At 44.7% G+C, this 15,617-nt stretch overlaps 1 protein-coding gene across 6 annotated transcripts in view; it reads right to left on the bottom strand.

Moving 5' to 3' along the window:
* LOC142748947 (RUN and FYVE domain-containing protein 1-like) overlaps positions 1-15,617 on the bottom strand; it is a 543,301-nt gene that overhangs the window by 228,135 nt on the left and 299,549 nt on the right. For all 6 annotated transcript variants that reach the window (XM_075856376.1, XM_075856372.1, XM_075856375.1 and 3 more), the window contains one exon: positions 7,599-7,715. In XM_075856376.1, the coding sequence (XP_075712491.1) occupies positions 7,599-7,715 (117 nt within the window). The remainder of the gene's footprint in view (positions 1-7,598; positions 7,716-15,617) is intronic.

Raw genomic sequence — 15,617 nt, 5'->3', positions numbered from 1 at the left:
TATGCCAATATGTGGTGCCCGGCTTGTGCCACCATAACAAGACAGCTCTCTAATTATTATGCGGTGTTTCCCGGTTTTAGAAACACCCTACATGTGGCCCTAATCTTTTGTCTGGACATATGACAGGGCTCAGAAGTGAAGAGTACCATGCGGAGTGGAGGCCTAATTTGGCGATTTACAAAGTATTGGTTCACAACTGCAGAGGCTCAGATGTGAAATAATAAAAAGAAACCCCTGATAAGTGACCCCCACTATGGAAACTGCACGCCTCAAGGCATTTATTAAGGGGTGTAGTGAGCATTTTCACCCCACAGGTCTTTTCCATAAATGAATGCGCTGCGGATGGTGCAAATTAAAAAAATTTATTTTTCCTTAGATATGCCATTCAGTGGCAAATATGTCATGCCCAGCTTATGACGCTGGAGACACACACCCCAAAAATTGTTAAAAGGGTTCTCCCGGGTATGACGATGCCATATATGTTGAAGGAAACTGCTGTTTGGGGACGCTGTAGGGTTCAGAGCCGAGGGAGCACCATTTGGCTTTTGGAGAGCGGATTTTGCTTGGTACTATATTTGTTTGAGTATTGCTGGTGTTTTATAATGTGGGGGTACATGTAAGCGGGGCGGAGTATATAAGGGGCACAGTCAGGTGGTATGAAAAAAATAAAATACTCCATAGATGTGTGTTACGCTGTGAAACAATCCTTTCCGCACAGGCCAGTGTCGCACTGATAAATGGTGTCATTTCTTATCCCCCTTTTGGTCCACACTCCGCACCTTTTGTAGTTTGGGGAATTTTGCTGGGAAAGTGTCGTCCTGGTATAATACGGGCACCGTCGCTTCCAGCGGATATGTTTGGGCTCTCCCCTTCCTGGTTCCCTAATTTTAGGTCCTTGATAAATCGCCTCTTGAAACAGAAGAAATGTTCCCCTCGGGCACAACTGCATATTTTTTTATTTCCTGACTTATTGGAGCCATAACTAATTTTATTTTTCATAGACGTAGCGGTATGAGGGCTGGTTTGTTGCGGGACGAGCTGTAGTTATTATTGGTACCATTTTGGGGTACATGTGACTTTTTGATCACCTTTTATCCTATTTTTTGGGATGCCAGGTAAACAAAAAAACGCAATTCTGGCACAGCTTTTTTCGTTTTTTTTATACAGCGTTCACCATGCGTTATAAATTACATGTTAACGTTATTCTGTGGGTCAGTACGATTCCGGCGATACCTATTTTATAGCACTTTTTTATGTTTTACAACTTTTTGCACAATAAAATTACTTTTGTAAAAAGAATGTATTTTTTCTGTCGCCAAGTTGTGAGAACCATAACTTTTTAATTTTTTTGTCGATGTGTATGAGGGCTTGTTTTTTGCGGGACGAGCTATAGTTTTTATAGGTACCATTTTTGGATACGTGCGACTTTTTGATCACTTTTTATTCTAATATTTGTAGGGCAAAGTGACCAAAAAACAGAAACTCTGGTAAAGTTTTTTACGTGTTTTTTTTTACGCTGTTCACCGCGTGCAATAAATAATATAATATTTTGATACCTCAGGTCGTTACGGTCGTGGCGATACCAAATACATATGGTTTATTATTATTTTTCAATAATAAAGGACTTGATAAGAGTAAAAGGGGGATTGTGTTTTATTTGATTACTTGAAACTTTTATTGTTTTCAAACTTTTATTTTTTGCACTTTTTTTTACACTTTTTTATACTTTTTTTTACACTTTTCTTCAAGTCCCACTAGGGGACTTGAAGGTCCAAGGGTCAGATTTTTTTTTTTCTAATACATTGCACTACCTATGTAGTGCAATGTATTAGATCTGTCAGTCATTCACTGACAGCAAGCTGATTAGGCTTCGCCTCCCGGCGGGGCCTAAATCGGCTTCCGTAATGGCAGAGCAGGAGACCATTGTGTCTCCTGTTGCCATAACAGCAGTCGCCAGTCTCGATTGCCTCTCAGGGCTGGCGATCTGCTAGTAACCGCTACGATGCAGCAATCGCTTTCGATTGCTGTATCAAAGGGGTTAATGGCAGGGATCGGAGCCAGCTCCAGTTCCTGCCGTTACAGGTGGATGTCAGCTGTACAGTACAGCTGACTTCCACCGCTGATGAAGCCGGATCAGCTCCTGACCCGGCGCCATATTGCCGGCAGATACGGAAGCCGATTCATTGCTGAGGCTCCGATGAGCTGCAAACACCTTAAGTGCAGCGATCGCGTTTGAGCGCTGCACTTAAGGGGTTAATGGCGGGGATCTAAGCTAATTTCGGTCCCGGATGTCAGCTGTAAGATACAGCTGAGATCCGACGATGATGGCACCGACTCAGCTTCTGAGCCGGTGCCAAACATTTGACCTAAATGTACGGCATTTTGCGGGAAGTCAATGCTTTCCATGACGTACATTTACGTCAAATGTCGGGAAGGGGTTGTCCAGGCACGGGGCGTTTTTTCATACTGATAAACTATCCACAGGATAGGTAATCAGTATATGATAGGTGGGGGTTCGACACCCAGACCCCGCACCGATCAGCTGGTCCGGCTGCCTCCGGGCACCGGATGTCCGTGCCGGAAGTAGCCAGGCACCAGATGTCCTGTGGATAGGTCATAAGTATGAAAAACTGCCCTGTGACAGACAACCCCCTTAAAGTCTATGTAAGCACCACGTTGGGCATTACATTTAGCAGGACCTCTTAAAACGGTCCGTTGAGCATATGTCCCAGATGAATGCATCTGTATTCCTATACAGCTAAATGCTTCTGCCATTGAATAACTTTAAAAAAAAAAAGGTATACATTTTTTTCGCCTATGGGCACGTTGATACCAAATATAAGCAAACCTGTTGCATTGTGGAAAAAATCTATATAGGATTGTATGCACATTGCATAAAATATTGCCAGTTCTTGACTGTGTATTTTCTCAGTTTGTATATTAACCCCTTAAAGGGAATGTGTTGCCAGAAAAACATGTTTGTTTTTTTTTAATTAAACATTTAGTGTGTGGGTGATTAAACATTGTTCAAATTTTTTTTATTTTTTTCACGAGTCAGGAAATATTATAAATGAATTCTAATTTATAATATTACCCATTTCTGGTCACTAGATGGAGCTATTCCCAAAATTGCAGCATTGCAAAATTGGGTAAAAAGCCCTCGCTCTAGTGAGCTCTCAGCATCCCCCCCTCCTTTACCCTGGCTAGTGCCGGGATAAACGAGGGGTTTGAACGGTGTAACCTCCTACACTGTGTGTCGCCATTTTTTGAGCTAACACACAGTGTAGTAGGTTTACATACAGTAGTAAACACACACAAACCCGAACATACATTGAAATCTCTTACCTGCTCCTGCCGCCGCGGCTCCCTCCGGCCCGTCCGCTCAGTCTGCTGCCGCTGGTCCAAGTGCACAAGTCCGGAAGCCGCGACCGGAAGTAGTAATATTACTGTCCGGCCGCGACTTCCGTTCCACAGTAAAATGGCGCCGGACGGCGCCAATTTCGATTTGGACTGTGTGGGAGCGGCGCATGCGCAGTTCCCACACAGACGCCGTACACAGAAGTGAATGGGACGGGACCCGTTCGCAGTCCCTATGGGACTGTGGCTGCCGTATTCCATGTCTGTATGTGTCGCTAATCGACACATACAGAAATGGAACAAAAAATGGCAGCCCCCATAGGGAAGAAAAAGTGTAAAAATAAGAAAAAGTAAAACACAAACACACAAATAAATATAAACGTTTTTAATAAAGCACTAACATCTTTAACATATAAAAAAAAAATTTGTGATGACACTGTTCCTTTAAGGACGCAGCCTAGTTTTGGCCTTAAGGCTCAGAGCCCATTTTTCAAATCGGACACATTTCACTTTATGTGGTAATAACGTCAAAATGCTTAAACCTATCCAAGCGATTTTGAGATTGTTTTCTCGTGACACATTGGGCTTCATGTTCGTGGCAAAATTTGGTCGATATATTCAGTGTTTATTAGTGAAAAATTGCAAAATGTAGAGAAAATTTTGAAAAAATAGCATTTTTCGGAATTTAAATGCATCTGCTTGTAAAACAGACGGTTATACCACCCAAAATAGTTACTAGTTCATATGTCTACTTTAGATTGGCATCATGTTTTTGAACATTCTTTTATTTTTCTTGGGCATTACAAGGCTTAGAACATAAACAGCAATTTCTCATATTTTTAAGAAAGTTTTAAAAGCCTTTTATTTAAGGTACCTGTTCAGTTCTGAAGTGGCTTTGAGGCGCCTATGTATTAGAAACCCCCATAAAACACCCCATTTTAAAAACTAGACCCCTCAAAGTATTCAAAACAGCATTTAGACAGTTTATTTGTATTATTTTTTTTTCTGTAACACAGAAGGTTTTAACAGAGAAATACTACTAAATATGTATTGTCCAGATTCTGCAGTTACCAGTACAGTTGAAACCCCCGAGAAGTGACCCCATTTTAAAAACTACACCCCTTAAGACATTCATCTAGAGGTGTAGTGAGCATTTTGACCCCACAGGTATTGTGTAAAAGATAATGCACAGCAGATGGTGCAGAGTGAGATTTGCAATTTTCTATATATATATATATATATATATATATATATATATATATATATATATATATGGCATGTCAGTGTCCGATATAGTATGCCCAGCATGCACCACTAGAGATCTACACCCCATAAGCTGTAATGTGGGTTCTCCCGGGTACGGCAATACCCTACATGTGGCTGTTATCAGCTGCCTGGGCACACGGCAGGGCTCAGAAGGGAAAGATGAGGGGGATAAGCTGTGCGGAGTGCATCAGGGTAAATTAAAAATTAAGGGATGTATGATAAATTAGAAAACAATCTTTCATACAGAGCCCTGGTTTTTCGGGACACGTGTCACATTGGTATATTGTTTCCCTCCTTATCCCCCTCTTTGAGCAGACTCTGCACCTCTTTTGACTTTTTCCCTTCTTGCCAGTTTGGGGGGAACTTCTCCTGGAAAGTGTTGCCCTGGTACGATGCGTGTGGCCTCGCTTCCAGAAATACTGGGTGCCCCGTCTTCTTGGTCCCTAAAGATTAGGTTCTTGATAAGCACCTCTTGAAATTCCAGGAAAGTTCCCCTCTGGCCTGCACATCGATGTAGCACGTACGCATTGTACAATGCCATCTGTATGATGTGCACGGCCAGCTTCTTATACCACACCTTCGATTTCCGCATGGCGCTGTAGGGCTTCAGGACTTGATCTGACAAGTCAACCCCTCCCATGTACCTATTGTAGTCAAGGATGCAGTCTGGTTTGGGGGTCTCTGTACTGGTACCTCGTACAGGTACATGGGTACTGGTGTGGCCATGTATTGTTGTCAATACAAGGACATCTCTCTTGTCCCTGTACCTGACACACAATACATTGCTGCTAGATTGTGCCCTGCTCTCACCCCTTCTGAGTGTTTGCCCAAGCAGAGTCTTAGGGAGGCCTCTCAGATTTTTTTCTAGCAGTGCCGCATGCCACAGTACTTCTGGAAGCGAGGCATTTGAAGAGTGGGACACTGGTATAAAAATTATCCAGGTAGAGGTGGTAACCCTGGTCCGGCAGTGGGTGCACCAAATCCCACACAATTTTAGCATTAATTCACAGTAAGGGGGTGAAATCTGGGGGCTGAATACTGTTGTCCTTCCCTTCATATATCCTAAATTTATATATATACCCTGATGCACTCTCGCACAGCTTATACAACTTCACGCCATACCTTGCCCTCTTACTCGGCAGGTACTGGCGGAATTGAAGCCTCCCTTTAAAATGTACCAGGGACTCATCAATAGAAATACACTTCTCGGGGGTGTATGATAGGGCAAACCGGGCACTGAAATGGTCTAATAGGGGTCTCAGTTTGTACAAACGGTCAAAACTGGGGTCATCTCGGGGTGGGCACTGCTCATTATCCGTATAATGTAAGAAGCAAAGTATTGCCTCATAACGCATCCTGGACATGGCATACGGTACATCGGGGTGTGGTATAAGATGTCCGTTCTCCAGTAGGTCCTAATGGATGGCTTTTTCAGAAGCCCCATGTTCAAATTAAGTCCCCAGAACTTGCCCAACTCTGCTGCATCTACAGGGGTCCACCTGTGGGATTGGGCATAAAATGATGTGGGGTTCTTAGTAATATACTGTTGGGCATATAAATTAGTCTGGGAGACCATAAGATCTATAAAGTCATCAGTGAAGAAGAACTTGAAAAAGTCCATTTCACTGAGCTTCTGCCGTATTAAATTTTATCCCTGAGCTGCCCGTGTACTCTGGGATTTGGGGCTCATAAATGTCTGGTGTGGGGGTCCAAATGGGGTCACTTTGCTCGGGGGCTTGAACTGCGGCGGGGTCATTTCGCTCGGGGGCTTCAACTGCAGTGGTGGTCCTGGGGTGTCTCCTAGGGGGTTCCTCTTCTTCATCACTGGATGAGGAGGTGGATAAATAAAACAGAGTCTCACCACCCGACGACTCGTTGTCGGAGGCAAGAAATGAATATGCCTCTTCGGCACTAAATGTCCGTTTGGACATGTTTGATTGCTTCCCTAACTAGGAGCAATAGGCTGCTACCTAAACCAGCCAAAAAATATAGATGTTTTTATAGAACGAGTGGGCTTACCTGACACTAAACCTAACTAGGGCGAGGGTTCCTAACACTAAACCTAACTAGATTTTATTTGAACTTCCCCGAGACTAAATCTAACTACGGCGACTATTCCCTGACACTAAACCTAACTAGATTATTCCGAGCTTCCCTAACACTAAACCTAACTACTGTGACGGGTACCTGACACTAAACCTATCTAGATTATTCCCAGCTTCCCTGACGCTAATCCTAACTACGGTGATGGACCCCTAACGCTAGATCTAACTACGGTGACGGATTACTGACGCTAAATTCCCTGACGCTATACATAACTACGCTTTTTGACGGTTCCCTGACACTAACTAACCCTAATACTAAACTAACCAGTTAAATTGTCTAAATTAAGTTTATTTTTTTAAATTTGTATATATTTTTTTGTTTTATATGTTTTATAAAAAAATAAAATAAACCCCAGGGACCAAGAAATTGGTCCTGAAGACTAAGAAGTGGTCAGTGATAGGAGATAACTGACCAAAAACGTGTGGGGAACACAAAGAGTTAGGGTACAGGACTGGGTAGTGGATTGGGGAGGTGGGAAGCACCAAAAAGTTGTTCTTTAACTTCTTATTTCACTTTTTTTCCACTCTTTCTCTTCTCTCTCTCTTTCTCACAACCGCTCTTAACGCCTCACTATCTCCAACAGGGCGTTCAGGGCGGATGTGAGGTCAGAGAGAGGAAGTGTAGTGACTGATCGCTACTATTGGACAGTTACTCACTAACTGACCAATAGTGGCGATCGTGGAGGCGGGACCATCGCGGCAAGTCGCGGCGTACTGAGCTGTGATAGCCTGCTGTCGGAAACAGCAGTTGTCACAACTCGTGCACGCGCCGGGGGAAAATGGCGATGCATTTTCCCCGCGACGTAATATTTCGTCGCTGAGCGCGAAGGGGTTAATGGCAGTACATGACAAAAAGAAATCATAACATACCAGTCTAGCTTGTTTTTCTACAGTCAGTTGCTTCCAGGTTTCATTATAAATTTCATCCAGTCCTTGGCGAGATTGTTTATAAGTTTCCAACTCAACCTTTGTATCCTGCATATTTACCTGAAATTAAAACAGATTTCAAATAAAATGTTGTGCTTGCATTCACGTTAACATTTTATTTTCCACAAAGCTATAGCGCTCAAAAAGATTATAAACTTTGTAATATATTAAGTTATAGAAGAATACCTCTTTCTCCACCTATCAGACTCCTCTTTCCCCCTATACCTTTCTATTATAGTGTTTGCAACTGTTCAGTTTTCAGTCTCACTAATGGATCATATTACCCATTGGAGAGCTGTAGAGAGAGATATACAGGAAAGGGGATAAACATGGAAAAGCTTGGGGATTCATGCACGCAGTTCTTAGGTGAGGACGTTCCTCATGTGACCACAGATCAAAAATTTGGCCGGCGATTCCGGCATATCAAATCTCCCAACGTCATCACTGTCCATATGCCTATAGAGTGACATACGACTCTACATCCGGCGGAAGGGTTAAAACGCAATGTGAATCAGGCCTAAGTGTTTTATTCTCAGCTACACTTCTCAATTACTGCTGTATAATCTCCTCCATGATGGCGCTGTTTATAAATATGTGATAGATCGAGATAGAAGAGGAGAATCCTGCTCTCCTATGTGTGTTCAGTGTATAAAACACATGATATCAGTTAGGGTGCGTTCACATATATCAGTTGTATCAGCATCAGTTTTTTTGTCTCCCAAGTAATCACAACTGATGCATTACTGATGCATTGCCATCAGGCTTTTTCACGATTTTTACTACAAAACCATCAGTTGTCGTTCGTTGTCATCAGTTTTTACCATTCGTTTTAAGATCAGTTTTTACCAGAATGGTCCACCAAAATGGTAGTCTAGGGTCTGAAAATGTGCCAATTTTATCAGAGTGGTGCATAGCTTTTGATAAGATTGGATACATGATAGATTAGATACTTGTTGTGTACCATGTCAGGGCTCTCCTTCTCTGCTACAGCCTCAGCGCTACACTGAAGTCTGACACACACATTGTAACAACACGTGTGTTATATCCAGTGTAGCGCCAAGGCCAGCACCAAGAGAGGGAGCCCAGAAGGCAGCTGCTGTCCACTCAGATCAGATCTTCGACGCAGTCTTGTGAGCCTGCAAAGACGCCAAACACTAGCCCTAACTTCAGGGAGTAGCTAGTTTTTGGCGCCTTTATAGCTACCCAATCCCACCCCACACCACACAGGGATTGCTGTTGTTTCTATTCACGCAACAGGGTTCCGGTGTCGGCCGTTAAAAACAGCCATCTAGGTCCAATTTTGTCAGCCGTTTTGCATCCGTTCCGTGTCTGTGTTTTCCGTTTTTGACACATTTTTAAAACCATGAATTTCATGAGTAGATAATGAAACAGTGCCCTCTGTAGATAATGCCACAATGCTCTCTGTATATAATGCCACAGTATCCCCTGTAGATAATGTCACACAGCCCCCCTGTAGTTAGCGACACACATTGCCGATGCTGTGGCTGTGGAATCCCTCAAGGACTCCCTGACGCCACTGTACAGTGATGTCAGTGGCTACTCCTTGAGCGGAATCCCTGTTGCCGAATCTAGCCAGGGATTCCGCTTCAGGAGGAATCCCTGACATCAATGTCTATATATGGACAGCGACCTCAGGAGTTTTCCTCTAGGAGCGGAATCCCCGGCCAGATCATCAGCAACGGGAATTCTGCTCAATCAGTGGACCGTGATGTCAAGGGCTTCCCCGAGTACAGTGCTTAAAGTAGCGCTGTGCCCGGGGTATCCTCAGCGAGCGCAGGAGCTCCCTCTGCTCCTCCGCTGTGAACTAATTCTGAAGCAGGGACCGGATGGTTCCCTGCTTCAGTATTAGTTCAATTGTTGACGCTGAATCCGGGACGGTTGGGTGGTAGGGTGGGCTCCGCTTGGAGCGGAATCCCCGGCAATGCCTTGACCGGGGATTCCGCTCCCAGCTCACATCCACATTCCCGCCGGGTGCTCCCAGAAAGCACCTGACGTTCATACAGCTACAATGTACGAAGATAGGATACGGCGCCGGACCTTCCTAGGAGCTGGACCGAGAAACGCTGCAGTTAACGTTTTTGAATCCAGCTTCCAGGGAGGTCCGGCACCACATAGGATATCCCCTGTACCAGAACAGATCCCATAGAAAGCGAACTAATTCGTTCAAGCATCAGTTTTCCTCCAGCTTTTTTTCAACACGCCGGAGGTAACCTGAAGCGGACGCCAGGCATATGTAAACGGCCCCTTAGACACTGCCCACTAGCTCAGAGAAAACTGAGAATTAGCGATCGAGCCTGCAGAGGGAAATACTGATAAAAATGCAAAATACAAGTCATATAATGATCTAGTGTCATTCCTCAGAAATAGTGTCATTCCTCAGGTATACACGACAGCTTATTCTGAAAACTCACTTGAAAAGTTAGGTATGCTTTAATTGAATAATCTGGCACTATGTCCTCAAAAATAAAAATTCTAAATAGGACATTTTACAAAGCCTCCTAATTAAGTCCTATGATAAATATATACCTTATTATGGGAACAAATGAGTTAGAATCACGGAAACTAATGTGGTTGAAGAAAATTTTAAGGATTACAATAAACGTTATAAAGAAAGCGTTCAATCTACTAAAGAAAAACTTTAGACGAGGCATTAAGTCACAGCTGACACCCTGCTCTAACGGCAGGGACCAGAGATAACTCTGATCTCCGCCATTAACCCCTTAGCTTCCGCGGTCAAAAGTGATCAAGGCATCTAGATGATTTGTAGTCAATAGGCAACACCATGACCAGGGTGCCGATGGTTGCTATGGCAAACAGAGGCCTACCAATGGCCTCCAGGTCTGATGAGTACGGAAGTCTATTAGGCGCTGCCGGAGGCTTGTTGTCTGTGGGACACTGACAGCTCTAACGCATTGCACTACGTAGGTCCACAGGACTGGCACATAGCAAACGTGGTGTCAAAAAATATTTGACGTTTTTCTAAAATATGCTGTCCTGGAGTAGCTCAATGAAAATAAACTTAACACGGCATCAGCATGGGTTTTTGGGGGATGAGATATGTCAAACTAACCTGATTAGGGGGTGTGGCCTGCGCGCAATGTGAGCAGACCCGTTCACTACTGCTCCTGATCTGTGACATTTATCCTGCTGTGCCGTTATAAAGTGTGCAAACTGGGCTAACCTTTCTGTTATACATACCTGGTTGACCTGGGAATATTCCGCTTCTGCCACTCGAGACCGTTTGCCATCAATGTAAAGGGACGAGCAGTGAAGGGGAGCGACAAGGAGGCCAAGATGGTGCTAGGCTTCTTACTCCTGCTAAATCTGCACGTGCTGCGGAGACTCCAAGAAACGTGGTGGCTCGGCTGAGCAGGTTTGCACGCAATACATCTGCAGATCTCAGCCTAGGAGATGCCCCACGGTCTGTCCCACAGATAGATATGGAGAATCCTGTGTGTCTGGAGGAAAGGAAGGACAGCAGTTCCACCCTGGCGGCACAGTCTACGCAAGTGGAGGAGGGGATTATGGAGTGTCCAGGGGAGCCTGTAACAGAGGTAGAACCCACACCCTCTGATCTGATGAAAGCCATTTCCTAATGTCATACATCTCTGACCTCTAAAGTTGGTGGGGTGATAGAGGACATTTCGAACCTTAGACAGGACGTTAAGAAGATTTCTGACTGTACTACTGCCCTGGAGGAAAGAGAGTTAGAGAGGTGGAAGATGTGCTTCTTCCATTAGAGAGAGAAAAGAGTAACCATTTCAGAGATATGGAGGCGCTCAGACTAAAGCAAGACAAACTTGAATATCGCCTAAGACGGAATACTGTCAGGCTTGTGGGATTCCCATAGAAGATAGAGGGGGCTAACCCCACGGAATATGTGGAATCGCTGCTGCTTAACATCTTTGGCAAGGTGGATAACCTCACTCCACTATTTGACGTTGAAAGGGCCAGCTGAATGCCCATGTGCCCGTTACTACCGGGGAGCCCTTTGCGTAGTATGCTGGCTAAGACACTGCATTATTGTGACAGAGATATTCTGCTGCGCAAGAGGGAATACCAGAAACTGGAGTTTGAGTGTCACAACATCTCACTATTTCCAGACTATTCTATGGATGTGCAGAAGCGTCGGGCGCAATTTTTTTACATCAAGAGAAGCCTTAGGGTATGTGCACACGACCTATTTTCAGACGTAATGGAGGCGTTTTACGCCTCAAATTATGCCTGAAAAGACGGTTCCCATGCGTCGGCACACATCTGCCCATTGCTTGCAATGGGTCTTACGATATTCTGTGCAGACGAGCTGTCATTTTACGCGTCGCTGGCAAAAAAACAGCGCGTAAAATTACGGCCGCGTCAAAGAAGTGCGGGACACTTCTTGGGATGTAATTTGAGCCGTTTCTCATTGACTCCAATGAAAACCAGCTCCAATTACGTCCGTAAATGACGCTGCAGAAAACGCGTACACTTGTAAAAACGTCTGATATTCAGGAGCTGTTTTCTCCTGAAAACAGCTCCGTAATTTCAGACGTATTTGGCGTTGTCGTGTGAACATACCCTTAGAAGTCTACATGTGGTGTACTCAATTATATATCCTGTTACGCGTAGAGGGAGGCACTACACACTTTTTCGAATAACTGAAAAACGCGTTGAGATGGCTCGAACAACATGAGCGACAGCTGTACACTTCTGGAGAGTGACCTGATATTTGTGATGAAGCTGCAAAACGTTGAATTGCTCGTCTCAAGCCCTTGGATGCCAGGCGGACACTAGCATCATTTTGGGTGGTGGGAGTATGGCTGCCTTGTTGTTTACCTGGTTAACTCGCTGAATGTACCTTACTACATTACACAGTTTATTCTTTCTTACATTTTTCTTTTTATATACACATGGTTACAAATGTATCATTATCCTGTCAGCACTTGGATGACTATGAAGTTATCTAGTTAGGAGATTGTACTTGTGGATATTATACTGCTTTATTGCCATTATCTCTCCAGATTGTATTTGTTGATCGGGCCCTCAGGGGGAACACATACCTTTCCGCCCTGTGCTAAGAAAGGGTCGGTGAGGTATCTTGGGAACTTTAGAATAGGGCTTGTTCTACTCACTAATGGGTTTATTTGTTTAGGGGTTTTGGGGTCTATGGGGTGGGGTTTGGTCTGCTCAAATGATAGTACTGTGGATCTTAGGTCTGTTTGTTGTCGGGGTCTCCCCCTCCTCTGGGTATAAGAGTTTGTGTCTTTACTTCATGCCTCCTATGGAATATCATGGTAAACGTAATCACCTGGAATGTGAGGGGACCAGCAGATGCTACTAAGCGGTATAAGATTTTGTGAAAGATTTACATCCACTCGTTCTATTTGCAAGAAACACATACGACTCCTGATAGACTTTCCCTCCTAGACAGACCGTGGGTGGGACAGAAATTTCATGCAACTTACACTGCATACTCTAGAGAGGTGAGTATTATTTTTCATAGAAATGTTCCCTTTAAATGTCTTGCTGCAGACATTTATTCTGAAGGCCGAAATGTGTGTTTGTAATGGTAAACTGTTTCAGACCCTTTTCATTTTGGTGGTAGTGTATGTTTCTCCAACATATTCCGGAGAGTTCTGCAATTTAGTAAGCATGGCCCACACGTGACTTGGCTGTTGCTAGGGGATTATAAAAACTATATGATATGTGCCAATATCTACCTGGGAACTGAGGTGCTCTCAGGGGATTGGAACCAAAAAAAACAACAAATGACATTCATCCTTTCTTCTTTTCTTTTTATTTATTAATTTATTTATTTTTTAACGGCCATGAAAAACGGACAGACGGACTGGAAATGGATGAGAATTTGGAGACACTGATGCAAAATGGACATGAAAAACTGACAATTTAATGGACAATTTTTTTTTCCACTGTCGTGTGACTGCAGTGAAAATGACTATGATGCCAGGAGTCACTTTCACATGTACCGTGATCAGGCCAGGAAATCCGTCTGACACACGGACCGTTTTTAAAAGTCCAATCCGGCCTTAAAGGGGTTGTGCCATAAAACACATGTATCCCTAGCGGGCACTCTGGGGCGAGATAGCATTATAGTGTCTGAAGTCTAAGCAGGACCCTGTGCAGTACCGGCCCCACCATGTAAAATAAATGACATTAAAGGGGTTGTGTCACAAAACACATGTATCCCCCTATCCAAAGATAGGGGACACGTGTGATCACTAGGGGTCCGACCACTGGTACCCCCAGCGATAAGGAGAACGGGGGACCGAAAGTCCCCCTAAGTGCTCCATGAGAAGCATGGGATTTCTGTGGTTCTGTGCCCGGCTTGTGTGTCCGGAAGCTCCATAGAAACGAATGGAGCGCCGATCATGCACACGCACAAGTGTGACTGGTGCTACATAAATTTTTAAGGAGCTTCCGGACTGACAAGCCAGGCACAGAGCCTGGAAGTTCCAAGCTTCTCATGGAGCACCTCGAGGGACTTTCGGTCCCCGTTCTCCTTATCACTGGGGGTCCCAGCGGTCGGACCCCCAGCGATAACACCTGTAATCCCTATCCTGTAAGATATGGGATACATGTGTTTTGTGACACAACCCCTTTAACGTCATTTAACACCCCATGGTGGGGCCAGTACTGCACAGGGTCCTGCTCAGATTTCAGACACTATAATGTAATCTCGCCCCAGAGTGCCCGCTCGGCGCTATCTGCCTGGCCCTGTTGCAATTTACACTGCTCTCGTTTGCAATGTCTGAGACCGGCTGAGGTGGTGACAGGCAGAGAGGGATGTTAGTGCATGTAGCACATCATTTAATATAGATTATGTTAACCTGTTCCCTGCCGGGGGAACACAGACGTTATAATCAATTAGATAGACATTGCTCCAATTGTATTTCTGATTTAAAAAAAAGTATTTGCAGGGACTTCCAGGGGTGGAGCTTAGGACCGGCCGCATCTTATGAGAGCTCCCGCTCTGCTCGTCACATAGACTGTCGGTAAGCCGGCTTGCCAGTGATTTATTAGGACAGGCAGCGGGATAAGGAGTGGACAAGTGTGAGGCAGGACCTGACCGGCTCTCCACAATCTCCCGGAGGAGTAATCCTCGCAGTTTCGGCAGAAGAGTGACACGGGGGCACCTGCAGTGGCCATTTTATTGATCTCCCCAGCTAATGCTTAGCACATCAGTAATTCTTCTGCAGAAGAAAACCTGGGAATCAGGGTGAATAAGGCCAGCACCAGCTCCCGAGAAACTGACTGTCACTTCATATTCTCTGCTGCTAGCAGATTGCTTCAATGTGAGGTGGGAAGCATGGAATAGTACTGGTTTGCCTGGCCTGGTGGCCATATTGACTACCAGCATCTGCTGGTTATATGCTTTGCTGGCCACACGGCCTCTGCACTTGAACCATCACTGTGAATACTGACAGAGCCAATATTGGATGCCCATTCTGCTGTTTCTCTACTGTTGCTGCTAAGTCACGCTGATGATAGAATTTAAAAGTGGCATTCTTATAGCTCCTGTATGCATTTATACTACATCTACCATTGCAATTCCCTGGCCTGGGAGCGTTCTTGGGAACTTTTCCCATCTCTTATATGGTGAAATATTTTCTATGCGAAGAGGACAATCACAGCTTTAATCACCGTGTTCTTACCTAAATGTGCCATACTGTCATGCCCATGGCCGTGGACCGTCAAGCTCACTCACCTCCCGACTGCCACAGCCATGGATCTGTGAGCATCTGTCGGCCGGGCCCTGTAGGGTACACGCGCATGCTCGCGCCCGCTCTTAAAGGGGAAGCGCGCGCATCTGAGTTTAAGTACCAAATAAGTCCATGAGCACCCTAGACGATAAGAGGGGCTCTACCCCTTTCTGAATTTCCTGAGCTTTGTTGTCGTTACCCTAGGCTGTCTAAGCAAATGGACTCTTAAGTGTTTTCTAGT

Source organism: Rhinoderma darwinii, chromosome 3, assembly GCF_050947455.1.
Source record: "Rhinoderma darwinii isolate aRhiDar2 chromosome 3, aRhiDar2.hap1, whole genome shotgun sequence".
Taxonomy (NCBI): domain Eukaryota; kingdom Metazoa; phylum Chordata; class Amphibia; order Anura; family Rhinodermatidae; genus Rhinoderma; species Rhinoderma darwinii.
This window is presented reverse-complemented; position numbering and strand designations above follow the sequence as displayed.